This window comes from Xiphophorus hellerii, chromosome 2 (genome assembly GCF_003331165.1).
Source record: "Xiphophorus hellerii strain 12219 chromosome 2, Xiphophorus_hellerii-4.1, whole genome shotgun sequence".
In the NCBI taxonomy this organism is placed as follows: domain Eukaryota; kingdom Metazoa; phylum Chordata; class Actinopteri; order Cyprinodontiformes; family Poeciliidae; genus Xiphophorus; species Xiphophorus hellerii.
The window spans coordinates 11,816,475-11,837,796 of NC_045673.1; the positions used below are offsets into that span (position 1 = coordinate 11,816,475).

The 21,322-nt window shown below is 38.8% G+C and overlaps 2 protein-coding genes across 7 annotated transcripts; one reads left to right on the top strand and one right to left on the bottom strand.

Moving 5' to 3' along the window:
- Window positions 1-146: 146 nt before the first annotated feature.
- Window positions 147-11,187, bottom strand: gtf3c6 (general transcription factor IIIC, polypeptide 6, alpha). Of its 6 annotated transcripts, none has more exons than XM_032583927.1 (10): window positions 11,034-11,182; window positions 6,493-6,549; window positions 4,773-5,526; window positions 3,993-4,026; window positions 3,189-3,269; window positions 3,003-3,066; window positions 1,459-1,503; window positions 1,256-1,363; window positions 914-1,079; window positions 147-203 (listed from the first exon to the last, which is right to left on the bottom strand). In XM_032583927.1, exons 3-9 carry the CDS (start codon window positions 4,799-4,801, stop codon window positions 937-939), a joined length of 504 nt encoding a protein of 167 aa, XP_032439818.1. In that variant the 5' UTR covers window positions 4,802-5,526; window positions 6,493-6,549; window positions 11,034-11,182; the 3' UTR covers window positions 147-203; window positions 914-936. The 6 variants fall into 6 exon arrangements, with proteins under 6 accessions (XP_032439818.1, XP_032439829.1, XP_032439844.1 ...); XM_032583938.1 differs by lacking the exon at window positions 147-203 and having other exon boundaries at window positions 400-1,079; window positions 4,773-4,817; window positions 5,400-5,526; window positions 11,034-11,181; XM_032583953.1 differs by lacking the exon at window positions 147-203 and having other exon boundaries at window positions 400-1,076; window positions 11,034-11,187.
- Window positions 10,279-21,055, top strand: LOC116733132 (zinc finger homeobox protein 3-like). The gene is made up of 9 exons (XM_032583883.1): window positions 10,279-10,659; window positions 12,943-14,638; window positions 14,729-15,267; window positions 15,419-15,632; window positions 17,891-17,995; window positions 18,111-18,244; window positions 18,441-18,551; window positions 20,013-20,166; window positions 20,289-21,055. Exons 2-9 carry the CDS (start codon window positions 12,979-12,981, stop codon window positions 20,945-20,947), a joined length of 3,576 nt encoding a protein of 1,191 aa, XP_032439774.1. The 5' UTR covers window positions 10,279-10,659; window positions 12,943-12,978; the 3' UTR covers window positions 20,948-21,055.
- The last annotated feature ends 267 nt before the right edge of the window (window positions 21,056-21,322 follow it).

Below are 21,322 nucleotides of genomic sequence, written 5' to 3' on the forward strand. Positions count from 1 at the left end.
AGGAGAGCACCGTTGATTGGATTGGCCGAAAACCGCCACGTCCTCAAAGTCAATAACATTTAGTTCATTCATAAACTGACACTACTGAGGGGACGATTCTCTGAAAATAAGCTTATTACTTGATAATTAAAAAATAAAAAAAACACAAAATAATTAAAATACATTTTTAATAGTTCCAAAGTTTGCATACAAATTTGTTTAATCGATTCCATTTGTAAACTTTTCAAATAAGTACAAAACTCTATAAAAATAAAAACATCAATGCACCAAAGATATTCACATTCAAAAAATGTAATAATTAAAATGAACAATGGAATTTTGTCTTGCTTAAATAAAGTAAGTAAAGTAGCATTGATTTTAAATGTATATTTGTATTTTTTTATTTCTATTTTTTTTTTAACCAAGTTGGAACAATTTCAACACAAAGAACAAAACAAAACAATTTCAGTCTAGTAAATTTTAATTACCACAATTGGGAATAAAAAGTTGTAGAGGGACCTCCATCCACTACCCTATTTCTTACTATTTATTTGTTACTATTCTTCCAGAGACATTAACAATAGAAAATAGAAATATCAGCATCTGGTAATGAGCTTCCTTTACAAGGGTGCAAGGATAATATGTGAATCCCACTGTGAGGCCACTTACAGCCAAATCCTGACACCAGAAAAGAAAAATCATGAAAGAAAATCAAAAACATCCGATATCAACCAAAAAGTATTTAACCATTTACACTACATAACAACTATTAGTTTGGGGATATTTTTGAACCTCAGTGAGGAGGAGGCATATCTGTGTCTTCCAAAATTAAGTAATTGATTTTATCATACAGAACAAAAATCTGTCCTTGTTTTGCTGTGGAAATGCAAAAAAACAATAAATCAAAGACAAATTTCTTATCCTCACAATGAGAAGTCATAATATGAAATGTCTATCTCAGTCAACTGTAGAGTCCTCCAATGTAGAGTCCTCCAAATCTGTGTTGTTCAGAATTTCTTCTACCATGCCATGAGTCTTGTCAGTTTCGCTTTCATTAGACATGCAGGTTGTGTCCTGTTGTTTGTCATCATGTCCCCCTGCTGGAACACAAATAACACTTTTGTTATGCAAAGATGAGACTTTAAGTTGGGTCATTCAACTAATAAAAAACAGATAATATAAGCTCTGTTGTGCAAAAGATAAGCAGAAACACTTGTAGAAGAGAGAAATCAAAGCAAATATTTTTTTCAATCTTAAACAAGATATTCTATTTGACCTGCAATTGTTTCATCCTCCATCCTTTCAGTGAGAAAGATTCGTTGCATCGTCAACTTCTTAACAGTGTGGCACATGTATTTGAGGCCAGGGTCGCTCTGTGCTTGTCCTGCAGGTACAAAACAAAAAAAGCACCAACACATTGAGCATATCTGACTCACAGTAAAACTGTTAAACAATGAAATCATTGGAGCTGATTCTCACCTTTTCTTGGTGCCTCTTCAAAAAGTACGCAAGTTCCCAATGCATCTAAGGCAAAAATGATAAGATTTTGTGTGAAGTTTACTTAACCTTATATTTTTAGAAGATAAAATATTTGATAAGACTCAACATGTCTTCATTAGAAAAAAAAATAAAGCAACACTGTCTATATATACAGTATATATATGTACATATATATAAAACACCTTAAGGTAATGGGAGCAGCATGTTGGTTTAAACTAAACAGGAATTAAAGCAGGAGTTGTGATTTTTATAAAGAAATTGTGTTGTCAACTGAAATATTTTTTCACAGTTATGGATTGTCCAAATCAAAATTAAGGCCATTTAAGAAATTAAAAAATCTTTTTTTTCTCTCAAAATACTGACCTTTGCTTTATATTCTTTATTATTTTCTTATAAATCAAAATGTATTTTTTATTGACAATGTTAGCATCTAAGTTCCAAGCAAGAAAAATAAATACAGTCATGGGAACAAGATGGCACACCCTTGCTTAGTATAAAGTTTTAGATATCAGGACAAAAGAGATATCCACCATCCACCATGTTACAAAATGACCTAAATTTCATTCATATTCCACCATGCAGTTTGTTATATTGAAAAGGAACTAAGCCAAAAGGGAAGCCTGTTGTGTGAAACACTAAGTACATCTTTGCTTCTTTCACAATAGTTGAGAAGAATATGAACAAGTGCTGTTGATCAAATACACTTGATTAACAGATCACCAGCAAGTGCAATGCATTAATATGGGAAGGGTTATAACACTGTTTACAAAAATTGGATTCATAAGTGACAAATATATGAGAGAGCTATTGCTCTTTCTTGTAGTAGACAAACTAGCAAATTCATACGACGGTCAACGAGTTTGCAACAAATCCCAAAAGCTCCATCTCAGACTCTAAACCGCTTAGTGCAACTGGAACAACACAGTGTGCTTTGAAAAGTGGAAGGGGAAAGCTTCATATTCCTCTAAAGAATATGGTAGCCCAACTCTAACTTTCTAAGCAGCATCTGAATGAACCACAAAATATTTGGTACTAACTGCTTTTAATAGGTAGAGGTATCTGGCAATAATAATGCAGAACTTCATGTTGGATGAAAAACCAAATGTAGAATTTCTGCAAAAACATAAGACAAAGTGGGAGAGATTGCCTCCACAAGGACCTGATGAAGTCATACAGAAAACGACTACTTCAAGTTACTGCTTTAAAAGGCAGGACAAGCAGTTGAAACATGGTTGTTTTACACACACAGGTTTTACTAACTTGGCTCCATCTTGGTATAAAAAACTAAGGAGAGCAACTGTTGTGTGTTTTATATACTAGGTTAACTTTAAATAATGTTAGAACCTGGACCAGATTAATTCTATTATGTCCTGATATGTAAACCAAAAGAGGTGTACTTTCTTTTGTATTGACTAAACGTTAGATTTAGAATAATGGGTTAAAAACACTGAAAAGATGTCCTGTAAGTGGTGTTAAGTCTGAAAATATTTCCAGGTTAAGAACAAATAAAAATTTGCTCTTACCTTCATATTCGCCCGCAAACACATATTGTCCAACTTGCATCATGGGCCTTTCACTATCTATATCCTATGTCACATAGATATATATAAAAAGAGAAAGATCAAACAGCTGCAGTGCACAGTGATCCAAAGTTGGTGGAAATTAAAATTTACGTTCATGATCCACACAATTAATAACCAAAAACTCACCAGTATCTTACATGTCGTCCGACACTTGGACAGAAAGTCATTGTTGATTATTCCAGAGAGCTCCACCACAACAAGCTGCTCCTGAAGGCAACACAAAATCAGTGAATGATGCTGGATTGTACAAACATTTAGTCAACAATAACTGCACATTTTAAAAATCCCACGTGTATAATGAAACCAATGAGACATGCAGTCTGGGGATCAAGCACTAAAACAACACCTGAGTCTGATTTGCAGCTTCAGATTTGGCATCTATCAAATAGTCATTTCACATATTTTAACTGTCTGATTGTTTTTAGTTCAAAGTCTAAAATACTGATCTGAATAATTTAAACTCTTTGCATTTTCTGTAGAACACAGTGAATGACTTGGAAAAACATTTTTGAATTTGTGAAAACAAAAAATAGGGCACCTTCAGCCCCTTACATTAAATATTTGATAGAATATGAAATGCGTTTATAACAATTCAGTTCACGCTCAAGCATCTCAAGTATTTAACATTTTAGCGGATTAAGTTTTGTTAAATACAGTGAAATTGTAAATGAAGAATGGGATACCAACTCGTGTTGTAAAACACATGCTACGAAACATTATTTGTTTGGTTACAACAGACAGCAGAAGACTTCTTATGTTGAAACTACATCATTTTGAATATCATCATCTAAATACCATCAATAACATAATAAATAATTTTGAAAATCTCACATACTCAACAATTTCCTTTGGCTAACTGGTTAGCTATGTCAGGGTAATAGTTTGGCTATTATCTAAATTAAACGCGAGCACAATCATTGTTTTTACTACCTCTTCTTCCCATTCATCTTCCATCTCCAAACACCTAAAAATGAGCAATAGAGCCACAGATTACAGTTCAAACGCCTTCATTATTATTCACAACCACAATCTTCATTTTGTCATATGTACGGTGGCCGGAAGAAGACTTTAGACTGGCTCCTTTCAGTTCCGCTTTAACTCACGAGAGGACACTGTTGCTTAGTTTTCTAGAAATATCTGGTAACAGCCAAATATATTAACATCTACTGTATAGTGCCTAGCAGAAGTGTTCTTCTCACATTTTTGGAGATTATAGCAACAAACATTAATACAAATTATTGTATTAATAATGTATCTCATAAAATACTGCGTAATTGTGAATTGAGAGAAAAATGATATATTTTATGTAAAAAAAAGAAGTAAATTTGAAAAATGTGACAAGTCACCCTCAGTAAATACGTAGTATAACTATAGCAGGCTGTGAGTCTTTTTGATATCTATCTATCTATCTATCTATCTATCTATCTATCTATCTATCTATCTATCTATCTATCTATCTATCTATCTATCTATCTATCTATCTATCTATCTATCTATCTATCTATCTATCTATCTATCTATCTATCTATCTATCTATCTATCTATCTATCTTAAAAATTTTATTCCTCTTAATCTAAATATTGGCTAGCTGTAGGCACTCTCATGTATGTCCAACATTATTATTATTATAAATGCCCTACTTTATAATAATAAGCCACAGCCATGGTGATAAGATGATATGAGATGAGATGAAATAAAATAAGATGATACTCTTTATTGATCCCCAAGGGGAAATTCATCTGTCCAAGGCAGGGTCTACAAAAAAAAAGAATAACATATCAAACATATTTGAAAATAAACAAATGAATCATGATAACAATAAAAGGGAAGCCGTCACACAAACAGGAGGAGGTCTGATCAAATCAAATCAGAAACAAAGTTTAAAGAGGGATAATTGTTCTTGTGAGCAGATACAAGCCATTACCTGTAGAAATATATTAATGAAATATATGTTTTTCAAAAATGATTCTCTGAATACAAACAAAACTGCTACAAGTAATAATTTGAAAAGAAATACACACATTCCCAATTTCAACATCAAACAAATATTGGCTGGATAATATTATTCCATTCCAATCAGAATGTTTTCAAAAGTTTATTTTTGCTCCTTCATCTGATGGAAAACCAGTTGATAATAACAAGCCTGTCCAGAAACAACTTTATTAGGGGAAAGCTGAAAGAAATAACCAGTTAGCTGGACTATCGTGAGGCCTTCTGATGTTTCTTTAACATTTGAAGCATTCAATGCCTATTCAAACAAACAATATTTTCAAACATTAAAATGGATTTTCAAACAAGACTGACCGATTGATAGAACAAACTGCAGTAACATTGGACCTGTTTTTGACAGCCTATGTCAAAGTCAGCATATCACCAGGTGCTGACGCTGAGGTTTAACAGGAGAGCCTTCCTGCTGCTACCGCTGCTGCTGTAACACATCGGCACGTTCCTCTTCTGAAATTATCTGAAACAGTAAAAGAACTAACTCTGGATTTATTACCCAAACGGGAGAACTTCCACATATTGCTTATTTCCTGAATTTTCTAATATTTTGTCACATTACAACAACCTTCAGTGTATATTATTGTCATTATTTTACTGTGACAGACCGACAGTGCATAACAAGTCAAGCGAAAGAACAAAGGATATAGTTATTTTTGTATAAATAAAAATCTCTCCACATATCCAACTGTTTAGGTTCAGAATTCACTTAAATAAATTGACAGCAACAAGCAAACGTGTCTGCATTTTGATTCCAGATATTTAGAGGACATGAGGAATAAGGTCCTGTAACCAGGTGCGATAAATATTTAACCTTAAGACCAAAACAGAACGCTGGGAGTGCAAAACTAACTCTGTACATCATGCTGAACACAACATAAGTTGAAAACTTAGATAAGCATCCCTATGTCGTACTGTGGGGATGCTTATCCTTAGCATGGACAGGAAAGTTGAATAGAGTTAATGAAATATGGAAGCAGCCAAATACAGGACACCCAAAAGAGAACAAATTGTTGTTCACACACGTCTTAAACAAAGCTGACTGAGCTTGGAATATTTGGTAAAGAAGAATGCTGCAAAGCCGGTAGGGGCAAACCCCAAAAGACTTGCAGCTTTAATTGAAGTAATAATTAGTTCTCAAAAAGAATCTGTCAATCCTTGTGATATAAAATCTCAGTTAAATACACAGCAGTTTGCAGCTATAATCTGACAAAATATGAAAGATAAACAAATTTGCAAGAGACTATGTATACTTAAAAGCCACAGGAGTAAAAAGTAACACTCCTTCATGTATTTTTACGAAACAAAAAATATAAAGCACAATATGTTTGCACTTTCTATGATATTCCATGTAATTAAAACATAAACAATGAGTATTTATCTGCAATGGATATCCAGGTTAGCATATGCTTTTGCGGCCTATAAATACCTGTGTGAATGTAGCGCAGGTTGATTCAGTGCAGGTTGAATGCAGGCGGTACATCGCCTTCAAAAAGAAACAGGGAGAAAAAAAAAAATACCATTTAAAATCAGAATCAGGGAAACCAAATTAAATTGGGTGCAAATCCCCCATGTGCATGCTCCCTCCCCATTTCTGCCCTATCATCTATCTCTGGACCATGGTGGGGTTGTCATGTCGACCAGCCCACAAGTTACTATGACAACGGCTCGAGGGGGAAGCTCTTGCTAGTGAGGTTATTGCCTCCTTGGGGAAGCAAGAAGGACAGGTGGAATGTGAGCGCAGACAAAAGGACCTACAGACACCGAAGAGCCGTTAAATGAAGGGAGAGGTCAGGCCGGAGGATGTTAACTGTGAGTTTGGGTGTTAACAATTAGAACAAAGCAGAACAAGACTCGGCGTGTAAGTCTGCAGTAGTACAAAAGTTTCTCCCTGCTGGACACAGCTTGTGCCTCTTACTGTACATGATGTATTACACTTCCAGCTTGGTGCCATACCCCGGGGCAGTTAGGGGGGCTAGGAAGCAAGAGGAGGGAGTGACATTAAGGACCCTCCAAGGTGTCAGATGGGTCCCCAGTTTCCCCCACTTTTTGTCATATAAATGTCATAAAGATAAGTTTGGAGTTGGGAAGCTTTTCGGCTCTGCCTGGGGGGTATCACAGTGGTTAATTGCCCCATTAGCACTGACAGGGTAAATTGGTGGAAGGGCTAACTATATATTACAGTGAAAACAACAAACCTCTGGCACACACCTAAGGGCATGGCAACACCGTGCCTGTTACAAGCACAATCTGCTTGTGTGAACAACACGTATGCGAATACAGCATATTCACAAACCTTAAACTTCTTCAAATTCTGTCACATTACAACAGAAACCTCAATATATTTAATAGGGACTTTATGTGACAGACCAACCAAAAGTAGTGCATAATTGTGAAATAGGTAGAAAAATAAGAAATTATTCTAAATTTCCATTGCAATAAAAATGTGAAAAAAAGAGTAGTATGCCCTTGTGTTCAATCTCTCTGAGTCAATACTTTGTTGAATCAACTTTTTCTGCAATTTTGAAAGTTGGGAACATGCATCTACCAACTTTGCATGTCTAAAAATAAATACTGTATTTAGCATATTCTTTTGAAAATATCTCAATATCAGGAAGAGTTAGTGGGGAATGTCTGTGAACAGCAGCCATTTCTATAGATTCTCAACTCCAGTTAGGTTTGGACTTTGACTGAACCATTATTCTAAACTGTTCCTCTGTAGCTAAGGTTGTAGGTTCAGAGTAGTTGCTGGAGGGGGAGAATTTGCTCCAACTGGTTTTATTTCAGTATTGACCTGTATTTAACTTCATCTATACCTACCCACAAATTCTGACTAACTTCCTTCCCTTTTGGGTAAAAAAAAAGACTTCCCACAGCATCATGCTGCCACATTATGATTTACTTTAGGGCTTTCACTGAGGAGTATTGGAGTAAAATTTATATTTGTAAAAATATATGAAAACAATGTATCATTTTCTTTCAATCCACCTAATTGCACTTAGTTGTATTGATTATAACATAACATTGAAATGAAATATGACATTTGTTGCAATGAGACCAAACTGAGAAAAGCTCCATGGAATACTTTTGCAAGGTGCAATAATAGCTGAAATAGTTTTAATTTGAGTAAAATAGCACAACAACGTAAGTGTTTGAATTGAAATCGGATCTTTACTCGTGTGTCTTGAATTTACAAACTCAAACGTAAACCAATAAAAAAAGATCTGTGAAAAGTGTATCAAATGCATAAACTACTTTGTATATTTATGTGTAAGAACCATGTCTGCCACATATTCCACACCTAAATGTGTCCAGCTGCGTTTTGGCTTAAAAAGGGGCTAAGAAACATATATGATTATTTGCAAAATAAAGTGATATGTTTTGGTGAAATTCTAATAAACCAACTGCTTCATGCCAAATCTTTTACAAACAAAAATATCACAGCCTATAAAGTCATGCACATAGAATAAGCTTCTAAACATTGGGGTTTCTTTACTGACATTTTTTTGTTTTATTTATTTATTTTTCAATAAAATTTAGAAATGCCATATCCTCATTACATATGACCCCCCCCCCCCCCCCCCCTCGCTAGACTGAAGCGCATAGCCAGCATAAGGAGCAGAACGTTGAAACTCGTGCCACCATTCACTGTCGTGGTCTTCTGTCCCGAAAAATGACAAATTGTCTCCGATTTAACGGCAGCCATAACAAGAGCAAAATCCATGTATGCCTAAAGACAACAGTGCAGGCAGTGATTTATGGTTTTGATAACCTGCGGTCTTTGATAGAGGCCTCTGCCAGATCATCACTTCAAACATAGTCGAATCGTGAAATATTTATATGATGTTTCACAGACGCACAAGACAAATCATTTGGCGATAAATTAATTGGGGAGAAAGGGAGAAGCTGAGTTTTTACACAATTACAGTTGAACATTTAAGTTACGACTAAAATATGCAAACATATTTATATATTAGACTATTTAATTGTCTAATATATAACCTTGCATTGCTGTGGGTTTTTCTAAGTACTATTAACCTTATGTGAATACTATATGGTAATACTAAATATTACACATTATGTTTCCGCATAGGTCATTTTACCTAGTCTCTTTTACGTTTTTTTTTTAATAACAAGGACTTTAGGAATAAAGAAAGATAAAGTAAAAAAAAAGAAAGAAAGAAACAGAGCATACGGTCTGATCTTAAAACATGCAGTTTGTGGCATTTAAATATATGGACGAATCGACAGATTGCACATCCAGCGTGAAATTCACAATAGCATTATCATAACAATGAAGCTGAGCAGCGAGGACTGACGATCGGAGAAGAGGGGCGAAAAAACGCCTAAAGGTCTTGTTTGAGGACAAACATTGGAATGGACACCCACTTTTTACGTTTAATGATTTTATTTTCAGGCACATGGAACTTAAATGTAGCCTGCTGCAATCAGCTCAAGCAAAAAAAAAAAAAAAAAAAGACAAACAGCAACTTATATAAAGCACGTTTTAGACAATTGCTGTCTTCGTTTGATTCTCTTTTTTATATAAAACGTTAATTTTGGAAAAAAAAAAAGTAATCAAGTGATTTTAATCTGTTTAATTTTCCTTTTTTTTAGAAAACATTTTGAAAATGTAGATATGGCACTGTTAGAAAATAATTAGGTTCATTATATGTCTATAAACATGGGCCTTCGCTTGAATATTGCGTCGTGTCTGGAGTATAAGTGTCAATATGACATCCTAAAAAAAAAAACGTCCTACGGGGCTTGAGAGTGTTTTTGTAACATTTTGTTGCAGGTCGGATTTTTACTTTTGAAGAATGTGGTATTTTTTCTCGACTACATTGTGAATTCTATTGTCTTACCGTGTTCTATTTTCGTTTTTGTGAGAAATAAAGATTTTATTCCCCACAAAATATATAAAATATTTAACATTTCATGTTCATGTCATTTGAGGAATCTAAAGCTGAATTTTCATCCACAGATTAAAAAAATAAAATAAATAAAAGTCATAATTTAAGCTGTAAAATCTAATACTTTCCACATTTTTTCGTCTTTCCAGTCAGTCTCCGGTGTGGCTCTCTCTCTCTCTCTCTCTCTCTCTCTCTCTCTCTCTCTCTCTCTCTCTCTCTCTCTCTCTCTCTTTCTCTCTCTCTCTCTCGCGGAATCCTATTGATCCAAACGGGCTAATTAGCGGTGTCTGCGCAATTACGCACATGCGCACTGCGCATAATCTCAGCCATTTTTTGAAGGAAACTAATTAGCAGGAATAAAGAGCCAAGTGTTTTTTCCTCCCCTCAGTGATCAGAACTCATTCTACCTCTGGAGCTCGCACAAACCCCTCCGTCCCCATCTCTTCTGTTTACTACAACCTCTGTATGTAGCTTTAATTACACTGTTGTTTGGAAACAACTTGGACCCCGCTGCTCCCTCTCTCTCTCCCCCACCTTTCTTTTTCCCGATTTTTCTCTTCTTGGCTCCGTTAAAACACAGCAAAGGATCATTCATAAGGAATGAGCGGAGACTCCATGAGATTGCTTTCTGGACTACTACATATTCAGCGCGCGGAGCTTTGTGCCGGAGTAGCTGCAGAAATGTAAGTGTGTCGTTTGTTTACGATGTTCCGGGGAAGCTGAGGGAAGCGAGCCGGCCGAGTGGGGAAGAGAAGGAGGGGAGGCGTTCGGTCAATGCAGCCAGTAATTCTCACAGATCAAGGTTTAGTTGTTGTGTTTGCAAATCAAATCACCTGTTACCGGCCACTGAACGCGATCAGTCTCAATTCAGTTGAATCAGAAAGTGCTACTATGGCGTAGGACACAGCGTAAACAAAAGCAGAAGTAAAAGGACTCGGATAGTCGGTCCTTGAACTATTCATGCTGCCTGTCCGGCTTTTCTTGTACCAGACACCCTTTTTGCAACCAAGGTTCCGGGGAAAGAAAAGAAAAATCAGAATACATTTTAGTAGTTTACCTTGAGTCTGGTGTTTAAATGTGATCCACGGGGTCTTTACAAAAGTAATTTTCCAGCTTTTAGTCCATGTCCCATAATAAATAAAGAAAATAAAGTAAATCCACACAACTCTTCTGTCTGGTTCTCATCGCCCCTCACACCCCTGCCTCTCCTTTCTATGTTGCAGACCCGCACACGCACACACCCCCCCCCACACACACACACACACGCAGACTCTCTCTCCCACACACGCACACGCACAAACACCAACTAGGGAACCTAGGCATGTTATTTTTTGTTGCATGTTTTGGCATCATTGTTGGATTATTAAGCAATAACTAACCTGCAATATGCATTAATATTTGAACACTGATATAAAACAACCTTAATGGGGTTGTAATAAGCTCATGCATGTTTAATTTCAGGTGAGTGTACTTAATTGACATAATCAGAATCAGAAGCACAAAAGGATGAGCACTCATTAACACACACCATCATAGAGTCACACACACACATACACCCATCGCTAAATGATGGTTTCCCGCACTTGTGATCAATACAGAGCCAGGAATGCTTGTATAAATAGTTACATTGCCGATAGACCCCGGGTTATTGATTGCAGTGTAAATGAAAATCTTTATCAGATTAGAGGCTGTTCTCAGCTGCTGGCAGGCCCAGCTCGGCCCCCTCAGTGATCGCTGGGCAGGACAGTGGACAGCTGCAGTGGGCAAGGGTCTGTGGCCTGTGACATAAACACAGTGCATTAAAGCACTATCAGGATACCGATATCAGCCATATATCTTGGAGCTGCAGAAAGAAATGAGGGGGTGGGGGCTGGACACAGAAGAGAGGACTGGGGGTTCTTAAGAAGGAGGATGAGGGGGATGGTTGGTTGAAGGAGAAGGTGAAAGGGTAGATGAAGGTCTCACCTTGATTAAAAAAAGGTCAGTGATGAGATTGTAAGACCCACATAGACTAACAGAGATGGATCTGTGTCAATTGACATTTCAGTTGTGAGTCAGGAACCTAAGAAGAAAGAGGCCTCATCTATTTTTAGAACATCTATGAAGTAAAAAAAAAAGATTTAGTTCAATTGTTTTAAAACTTTAATGATGACCGAAAACTTATTTAGCATCATGTATTCAAAAAATGTCATTCATGTTGTAGTTATTAACTGGAAGGAAAGCTGTTTTACAGTATGCCGGGGTTTTTTGTCGATGTTGTTTTACCTTTCTTATGAGATGTTCGATTATGTATCACAAATATATAGATTGGGTGAAAATGAATGATAAATACTAAGTCCAGGACATAGTATTCATGTGCATGAGTGCATATTGTGAAAAATATATATATAATGTTACATAAAAAATGCAAAAAAAATGTAATTAAATTGCATGACCACATGCAATCTTCTATTTTATTTGGACACGTGGAAAACCTGGTCAACTTCAGCAAAAGCAAGCCTATTGGAAAAAAATGTATAAAGAGTTAACTAATTAATTCTAAAAGATTCTGTTGTCTTACAGTACGTGTTCATTGATGCACTCTAAAGATTCAAAGACTAATATAATGGCTTTAAAAACTGTTTGGCTATCTTCTGTGTGGCAATTCCATGGAAGCCTTCTAGCGCTGAAACATACTGTTCTTTATTTAATCCTATCCTCTGAGGAATATTATAGACCTCCTGTGTAGCCTTTACCCGCATTCCTCTACCCAGTTTAGCACTCATGCTATTGATTTTTCCATTAAGGGCTAACGCTAACCCCTGGGTAACCAGCCTTTGGATTGCGCACTGTGAATGTTGTATTGAACAGATGCTATCCAAGGAATCTAATCAATGACTTCACAGTTATGCAATTTTATTTAGATGACTCTTGTATTCTCTTTTTCCAATCTTTCTGTCTGTCTTCTATCTATCCAAAATACACAGGTGGTCTGGTAATGTGCGGCAGCTGTAGCCTTTGGTATGGACACCAGTGAGGGAGGAGGAGGGGATGGAGGGGGGGGAGAAGAGAGAGATGCTGACCTCAGTCCCCAGGCTATATCTCTTCCTCTCCTGACCCTGGAAGTCATTCCTGAGCAGGGGTCATCCTCTCATACCTCAGCTAGGACCCCTGCCAAAGAATCCCTGACCCCGCCTCAACAGGGGAAGAAGGGCGCAGAGGGGTCCAAGGCTGGAGAGGGAGGTGAGCAGAAAGAAGAATGCCGACATCCGCCGGAGACAGGAGTGCATCAAAAGCATGCGTTTAAAGAAGACTTTGGGGATGGATATTCATCAGGGCACAGGAAAGAAGAAGAGAAGGTGCATGAAGGTGTGGTAGAGGCATCACATACACGGGACCTCCCAACGGCACTCAGCAGCAGAGGCATGGAGGAGGGGAAGGAAAAGGAGGAGGCCATTTCAAACCAAAGTCAAACCAAATCCAAATGTTCTTTATTACCTCAACAGAGCCAGTACAGCTCTTCTTCCAGCACTGCAAAGGCCAGTGGCACACTCGACAGCAAAACAGCCGCCTCTCCAAAGTCCTCCCATACTCCCTCCTCTTGTCCAAAGCCCTTCCCTTTTTCTTCAGTCTCTCCAAAGCACTTCAGTTGTCCATCATCCTCTTCTGCCCTGCTGAGCGAGACAGAATTAAAAGACATTAAGGGAGATCAGGGCTGGATTTCTGGGTTTCCACAAAGCTTTAGATCCCAGCAGTCTTCTATGGCTTTTCCACTAGCAGGTACAGATCCTGTTGGTGCACCTGCAGAGGATGATGTGCTGGCAGGGGTTCCTCACTCTTCTATTTCTACTGGAAATGGTGCCAAAGCTCCAGAACCAAACGACAGTCAGTTAGACACAGGGGTTGATGATGAAAAAGACAAAGAAGAACAAAAAGAAGGTGTCCCTAAAAACCTCAACCAAGACATTTCTAATAACTCCCTGACCAGTCACATGACAATAATGCACTCACGCAATTCTTGCAAGACTCTCAAATGCCCAAAGTGTAACTGGCACTACAAGTCTCAGCATACACTACAAGTTCACATGAAGGAGAAACATCCGGAGACAGGAGGCCAGTGTGTGTGTGGCACCTCTGGGGGAAAGTGTGTCTGTGGTGGCGGAACACAAGGTCTGTGTGGGTACTGCACTTCGGGAAAACCCCATCCTCGTTTGGCCCGAGGTGAAACATATGCCTGCGGCTACAAGCCCTACCGCTGTGAGGTCTGTGACTATGCTACTTCATCGAAGGGCAACCTTAGCATTCACATGCAATCTGATAAACATCTAAATAATGTTCAAAATGGGGGACATGCAAATAGTCAAATGCAAAGCACTCTCAGTACCAACAACAGCAACTCATCCAGTGGTCACCCAGTAGATGAGCAACCTTACAGCAAGCTCACCCTCGCTATTCCAACAACCACAGCCCAGCCTGCTAAAATCCCATCACCTGCTCACTCCCACTCTCATGGTAAGCGGTGGCGATGTGATGTATGCGACTATGAAACCAGCATTGCTCGCAACCTCCGCATACACACCACTAGTGAGAAACACACGCACAACATGCTGCGGCTCCAGAGAGGGTACTACCTGTCACACTGCAGGGGTTTGGCCCCACATCTCAAACACCTACAAAACACAGGTGAGGAATGTGTTGCTTAATATATCCTAACATAACATACTTTAAACATGAGATTCTATAAAGTGGGGTAATTGTTTTACTTCCTTTTAGGTGCTGAGCTTACCTTGAACATGCGACTGACTGGTCAGCAGGTTCCAGAACAACCAGTCACACTTGGGTCTACTCTCACTCCATCACCCTCTCCCTCCCCATCTCCTCCCCCAGCCCCGTCTATGTCTCCTACTGCACCCCTCTCCCAGGGCGTGTTCCAATGCCTTGTCTGCTTGTGCTTTTCTTCCGACAGCTTAGAGTCTGTAGAGAAACACCTGAATGCTCCCCGCTCTTTGCCTCAGTCTGAGTGGTGCTCCCTTGTTGCAGGTGGTTGCCACTGCAGACTGTGTGGCTATACCACCCCTTTGAGGGCCAATTTCTCCTTACACTGCCAGACTGACAGACATCGCACCAGGTACCAGCTTGCTGCTCATCTACAGGAGGGCGGAGACAGAGGTCAGGAGGGAGCCTCCCTCATTGCTAAGGGTAACCCCATCCAGCTACGGTGCAACCTATGTGACTTGGTAACAAGCAGTCTGGAGAAGCTACAGGGACATTCTCTCACTTCACAACATGGAGCGAGCTTTCGAGTGTACAAAGTAAGACACAAAAACACATTTGATTGTATTCCTACCAAAATCCTTGTGCAGTAGAATTAGCTAATCTTTCATTTAAATAAATTAGCATGTTGCTTTCCAATAGTAATAATCATAATAAAAAATCCATGTTTTCTTTCAATCTCAATTTTAGTTCCTGCAGCAGTATGATGGCGAGGTTGATGGAGGTTCATGGCTGTTCCATTGTCTTCTATGCAACCACTCCTCCTCTTCTAAACTTCAAGTACTTAAACACAGTCAAACGTCAGCCCATCAACAAAGAGAAGGGCTACTTCAGCTGCAGCCAATGGGTGGGGAAGAGCTGGCAGCCATTTTTACCATCAGAAAATGCCAACGTGGCATCACAGGTGAGACTATGAGTTGTGTGGGTAGTCATGCTGAGATACTCACTTTAATTTTCAGTAAAAACATAATAATTTCATAGTAGAGTTGCAGAAGGCTGGTAAATTTAAGGCAAATTTCCACTTGGAAGTTAAAACTACAGTATGTAACTTTAAAAAATAAAAAGTTTTTTTTTATTTACGGCATGACAGTATGGCATGAGGCAGATGATCTCTGCCTTTTCTAGTGTTCCCAGTGGTAATTGCAGAAATGCACTTGGTCAAAAACAACAAATCAGAGATGGGACGATCTCAGCTCTGTCAATCATGCCTGTGTAGGTGCTACTCACATCTTACCAATTGCTCTCTGCTACACTTGCCAATAGCAGAGCCTGCCATGAATGCTCAAGCTAACTAGCATGGCCATCAATGACTGATGGATAAACAGTTTTCCGGTCATTAGCACATTGAACAGCAAGTACACCACCATGACTGACAGCTCTAAGATTGTTCCTCCTGGTTGTGATTGGTTGTTTTTCACCTAGAGATGTTACCGCAGGGAGAAGGCTTGATTTTTTTCACAGATCATTTGCCTCATGCTATGCTGTCATTACATGGTGATAATTTTAACAAATATATAGAAGACATATTTTTTTTAATGAAAGTTGTATACTGCAGCTTTAAGGTGGAAAATTTTGGAAATATAAATCCAAAAGTTCTTGGAGAATTATAGGCAAATTAAATAAGTTATAGGAAATAGGAATAAACCTTTAAACACACATATACGCTGGAAATTACAGCTTACAGTTACCACCATTCTTATCAAATAACTATCTACTTTATTAATACATTATCATGTGGTATTTGCAGGTTAATTGTGATACTTTTAAGGTACACATTTGTACTATATGTCAATATATGGATAATACATATACTATATGACACATTTACATGACAAATGTAATTAAATTACTTCACTCTATGATTGAGAATGACCACATTTGAGTCCAAATGTGTTGCCTCAGTTGCAACGAGCAAGGTGTGTGTATATAGCACAGATCTTCTCAAGTGTACTTGCATGAAATCCAGATTTTTTAGTACAGATTAGATAAATTTGGTAGTAGTTTTTAAAGTAAACAGGCAGATAGTGCAGAGTATTCTACTTACTTGCCATTTCTCTGTGGAGAAAGTGTGTGAGTCTAAAATGCTGAGCCCAGTAAAGTCCGAAGTTCTACATAGATGTTGCTTTGAGTTTGTCAACTGTGACCTTAAAACAGTGTTACTTTAACCCCTGAATCAGCATGATGAGCCATTAGATAACATGTAAGTCTTTTTGGGGTGATACTTATGGGTCAATAAGCTTGTTGGGTGGCATTTCTTTAGCTTCCTTGCCACTGTATTTTTAACTAAAAAATATTTTCAAAATAACAAATTAGTTTTTTTTGTAAGCAATGGAAAAGCGCAGTATCCCTCTTTCAGCAACCTGATCTACAGTCCTCCAGTCCCTCCAGCTTTTTTTGATGACTTCTAATCAAAAGCCCTTACATCCAGAGAAATTGTGTCACTGAAGAGGGTTTGAAATCCTACTTTTTTTATTTTTTATTTTATTTTGGTATACCTTGATACTAATAACCTGCCCATGCCTATTTGAGGGTGTCTTTGATTTAATGCTCTGAACCATTGCTGACTCCAGAGGGTAAACAGAGGATTGAGATGAAAACAGTGAGAAAATGAGCAATGGCTGTTGCTGGGATATTGATCAAACAAAGCGATTAGTCAATACACATCCTTGTTATATCCCCAATCACCCCTGACAACAGCTAACTAGCACCTGCTAATCAATGGACTAAAACAGATCAGCTGGAAAAAGACTGTGGTGGGCGGAGATTAGTCGTTACTCTACAGACTGCTTAAGATGAAATGCTGTATTTATATTGTCTGGAGTGTGTGGACTGCGTAACTCCTCAAATAAGTAGTTCAACGCTTCATTTGTAAAATGAATCTATCCTTTGATTTGATTCGCTGCAAATTAAGACTCATTGAGACGAGATTGTGTGTTGCCAGTCCATTTTAGGTCTGCTCCACCTCTGAGAGAATCTAATGCAGAATCAATGTGTGATCAATAGAGTTTGCAGACAAGCAAGAGGAATGAAGTGTGGTTCAAATACATTGGTCTTTTTGAAAGGTGCTGCTAGGAGAATAATATACATGCAATTAGCCTGTTTATTATAGCATATTACATAAGGCAATATGTTTGCATATCATAATTACTTGTCCTGTCCTAGGAGAGCTTATTGAGGACATGGAGAGTTTCAGCGAGAGCAGCACTGATCCCTTGGACACAACCAAAGACACAAGTAATTTAGGGGCAAAGATTTCTGAGGAAGCAGGTATTGCTGCTCTTACAAATTCTTCAAAGCTTTCACACATAGCTCAACTTATAGAACAGTTATATAGTTCATAGCAAATTTAAGCCATTTCAAATGTGTACACTTTTACTTGAAGCAAAAGCAAAAGAAGAACAAGAAAGAAGAGATCCAATGCCTCCAGCAAAGCGGTCGTCCCCTGTATATGAAGAAATGGAAACCTCCATCCCAACCAAACGCCCCAGAATACACCAGCAAAACGAGAACCAGCAGGTAAGCAGTTGAAATAGAGTTTAATAATTTGAAAGGGCTCATGCAAATAAATATAGCATGACATAAAGTACACAATAAATGCAGTGCTACATTATAACACTTCATGGACACTTAATATGACGCCTTTTTTGTTACTAATTCTGATAAAATAGATAAATTTTTGCGCCTGTTAAATTTTCCTATTTTTCTCTTTCAGACTGTCCAATGCCCATTGTGCCAGGTTAGACTCCCGTGCTCACACCTTCGACCTCATCTAACACACGTGCACAGTGTGGCGCAAGACTGCGTAGACAAGCTCATCAGTACGGTAGGGGTGTGCAACTGTGTATGTGTTTTGCTTTCATTCATCAGGAAGTAAAATAAAATGAGAAGCTGAAGCAATGGGGGATGGTGGGGGACGATTGAAATGTAGGGAGACAATTCCATTAAGAAGGCACCAGAGAGAAAGGCAGGCGCTTTTTTTAATGCATGTTTAAGTAGCTCCTCGCTATCATCTTTGATGCAGCCGCGTGTTCTCTGTGGATGTGTGTGTGTGCGTCTTGCAGAGTGGAAAGAGAGTAGGTTTGAGTGAGTGAGTGTAGGAAAAGCCAGTCTTTCTATAATGCATGTTTAAGTAGCCCTCTATTACCAGAAGTGCAGTCAAGCTAAAAAGGGGCCCCCGTGCTTTTTACTGTGTCTCTCCAACTAACAATGACCGGTCATCTATCCACATCACCATCCTCCATCTCCCTGGCCTGTATGCTAAGTGGCCTTTGTCTCTTGCTCTCTTCCCTCCTCTTCATGACTGCTTTTTTCACCCTTTCTCCCCTCTGCTGTCCCCCCCCACACCCGGCTTCACAAATCACTCTTTTTCTGCAATTTCTGTCCTGCCCCTTTCCTGCTGTCTCTCCCAAGCCCTCTCTCAATTTTTTATGCATTACCCCCTCCCTTGCTCACTGTCTTTCTCCAGAGCGTTTTTTTTGTGTTCTTTGCCCCCTAACTTTCTCCCTCTCCTTGCTCTATCGCTTTTTCATATTCTACACCCTTTGGCCCCCCCAATCCTCCGTCCCTCCACACCTTCCCCTCCCTCACTCTCTCTGATAGTAATTGAGGTTCATTAATTCAGACTGAGGTGATGATGGCCATTATGTACCTTGCTTTCCAATTACGCTCTCTAGATTAAGTCTGACCTTCAGTTTTCTCTGCAGTGTGTATGTGTGGTTGTTCTTCTCTTTTGCAGCTATGAAGCTGTTATGCAGTGAAGACTTGTCATGTAAATCTCATCTTTGGCTCTCTGTCCTTTCCTCAGGGTGGCTAGCTGTTTGCATAGATATACTATTTACCCTCAATGCTTGAAGCAGAGAAGATGGGGTTTCCTATATGACGAATTATTTTAAATAAATTAATTATTCAGCTCAGTAAAGTTTTATTAAACCCTTGGGGCATGTGGTGTTGGAACTGAAGGGCAGAGACACATATCTCAACCATGTATTTTTATTAACAAACTGATGCGTCTTGCTTCTTGCACTGCTATAGAGGGAGGTGCAAGATTTAACAATACGTTTGAATGTTTTATGATATCTTTACAGTAATCTCATGCATCTGTCTTTGTACAACTCTGTATTTGCTTGCTATTTTACTCTACAATGAGACATGTTTTATTCATATTGCTAGATTAAAAAAGCACAGCAATGCCAGACATTCATTTTATTTTCACTTGGTAAATGGCCTCTTAGAATGCCTGAAAATTAGAAACAATGACAACTGATAATGTGTTACTTTTTTCCAGGTAACACTATCCATGGAACAGCTTGAGCCTCTGCTGGAGTCAGAACCACAGGATTTGATTACTAACAACGATCAGAACACTAAAACTAAGAAGAGCAATGATGCAAAGTGCTCCCATACTGCAGAGTCTATTGTTTGTTCACAAAAAGATAGAGGTTGGTAAAACAATGTGTAAAACTGTTTAGAACTCTTATAGAAAAAAAATGCTGTTTGCTTATTCTCATAACTTTCTTCTGGACTAAATTTTTACAGTCATCTTTTTTGATGTATTTCACAGGTATCTTAGTAGAGAACACCGAGGGAGATGTTGCCGCACCCAAAGATGTCACAGCACTGCTCACCCCACCCCTAGAAGACAATGCCAGTCACCCCTCAAATGGCACTCTGGCTCCTCAGTCCCCAACTCAGACACCTCCTTCTTCTCCACCCATCTCCCCTCCCAGCGACCCCTCTCCCCTATCGGATCGTCATGGTTACCGGTTTCGTTGCAGCAGGTGCAGCTTGGCGTTTCCCACTCAGGAGAAGCTCCAGCTGCACTGGCAGTACCATGCCATGAGGGCGGCGACAGAGTGCCCCCTTTGTTCTAGACAATGCCGCAGTCAGGAGGCCCTGCAGAGACACATTCAAAACACGCACACGCAACAGGACAGCACACAGGGACAGAATGCTCTCTTAGCACCACACACTGTGCCATATACGGAACATAACATGAATTCAGTACAGCAAGATTGCAGTTTATCACCTCAAGTTGGGGAAGAAGCAGGAGAGGGTGATGATGACAAGATAGATGAAGAAACCCTTGGCATTGAGGTGAGGGAAGAACAAAAAGAAGATAAAGTTAAAGAGAAGGAGGTTGTCCATGAAGCTAATGAAGCTGAGGAGAATTCAACTGAGCTTGAGAAAGGATCACCAGAGGAGGCTTGTTTCAGAACCTAGTTCTAGCCTTCTTGTCAAGAAGAGCTCAAACCCAACAATGGATCGTTATCTAGATCCATCCAGGCCTTATAAATGTACCATATGCTCTGAATCTTTTACTCAGAAAACAATTCTTCTGGTGCATTATAATTCTGTATCTCATCTCCATCGTGCCAGAAGAGCCCTGCAAGACTCTGGTACAAATTCTACAGCTCCTGAGGCCCCTCGTGGCCCAGATCCTAGACCTTATCGCTGCCGATTATGTGGAGTAGGTTATAGCCAGAGTTCTACACTGGACATACATCTTCGCTCTGTTCTTCATCAGACTCGAGCTCGTGCTGCTCAGAACTCAACAACACAGACTTCAGAGTCAAGCTTAGCTCTTCCAGGGTCAGT

Bases quoted from the DNA above. Each gene is read 5' to 3' on its own strand.
- LOC116733132 (XM_032583883.1), top strand. From the start codon at position 12,979: ATGGACACCAGTGAGGGAGGAGGAGGGGATGGAGGGGGGGGAGAAGAG. The intron at 17,996-18,110 runs GTATTGCTGCTC...TTTTACTTGAAG, and splicing joins AAAGATTTCTGAGGAAGCAG to CAAAAGCAAAAGAAGAACAA. The intron at 18,245-18,440 runs GTAAGCAGTTGA...TTTCTCTTTCAG, and splicing joins AGCAAAACGAGAACCAGCAG to ACTGTCCAATGCCCATTGTG.
- gtf3c6 (XM_032583927.1), bottom strand. From the start codon at position 4,801: ATGAATTTCCCCTTGGGGATCAATAAAGA. The intron at 3,067-3,188 runs GTGAGTTTTTGG...TATGTGACATAG, and splicing joins GGACGACATGTAAGATACTG to GATATAGATAGTGAAAGGCC. The intron at 1,080-1,255 runs GTCAAATAGAAT...TTTGTGTTCCAG, and splicing joins GGAGGATGAAACAATTGCAG to CAGGGGGACATGATGACAAA.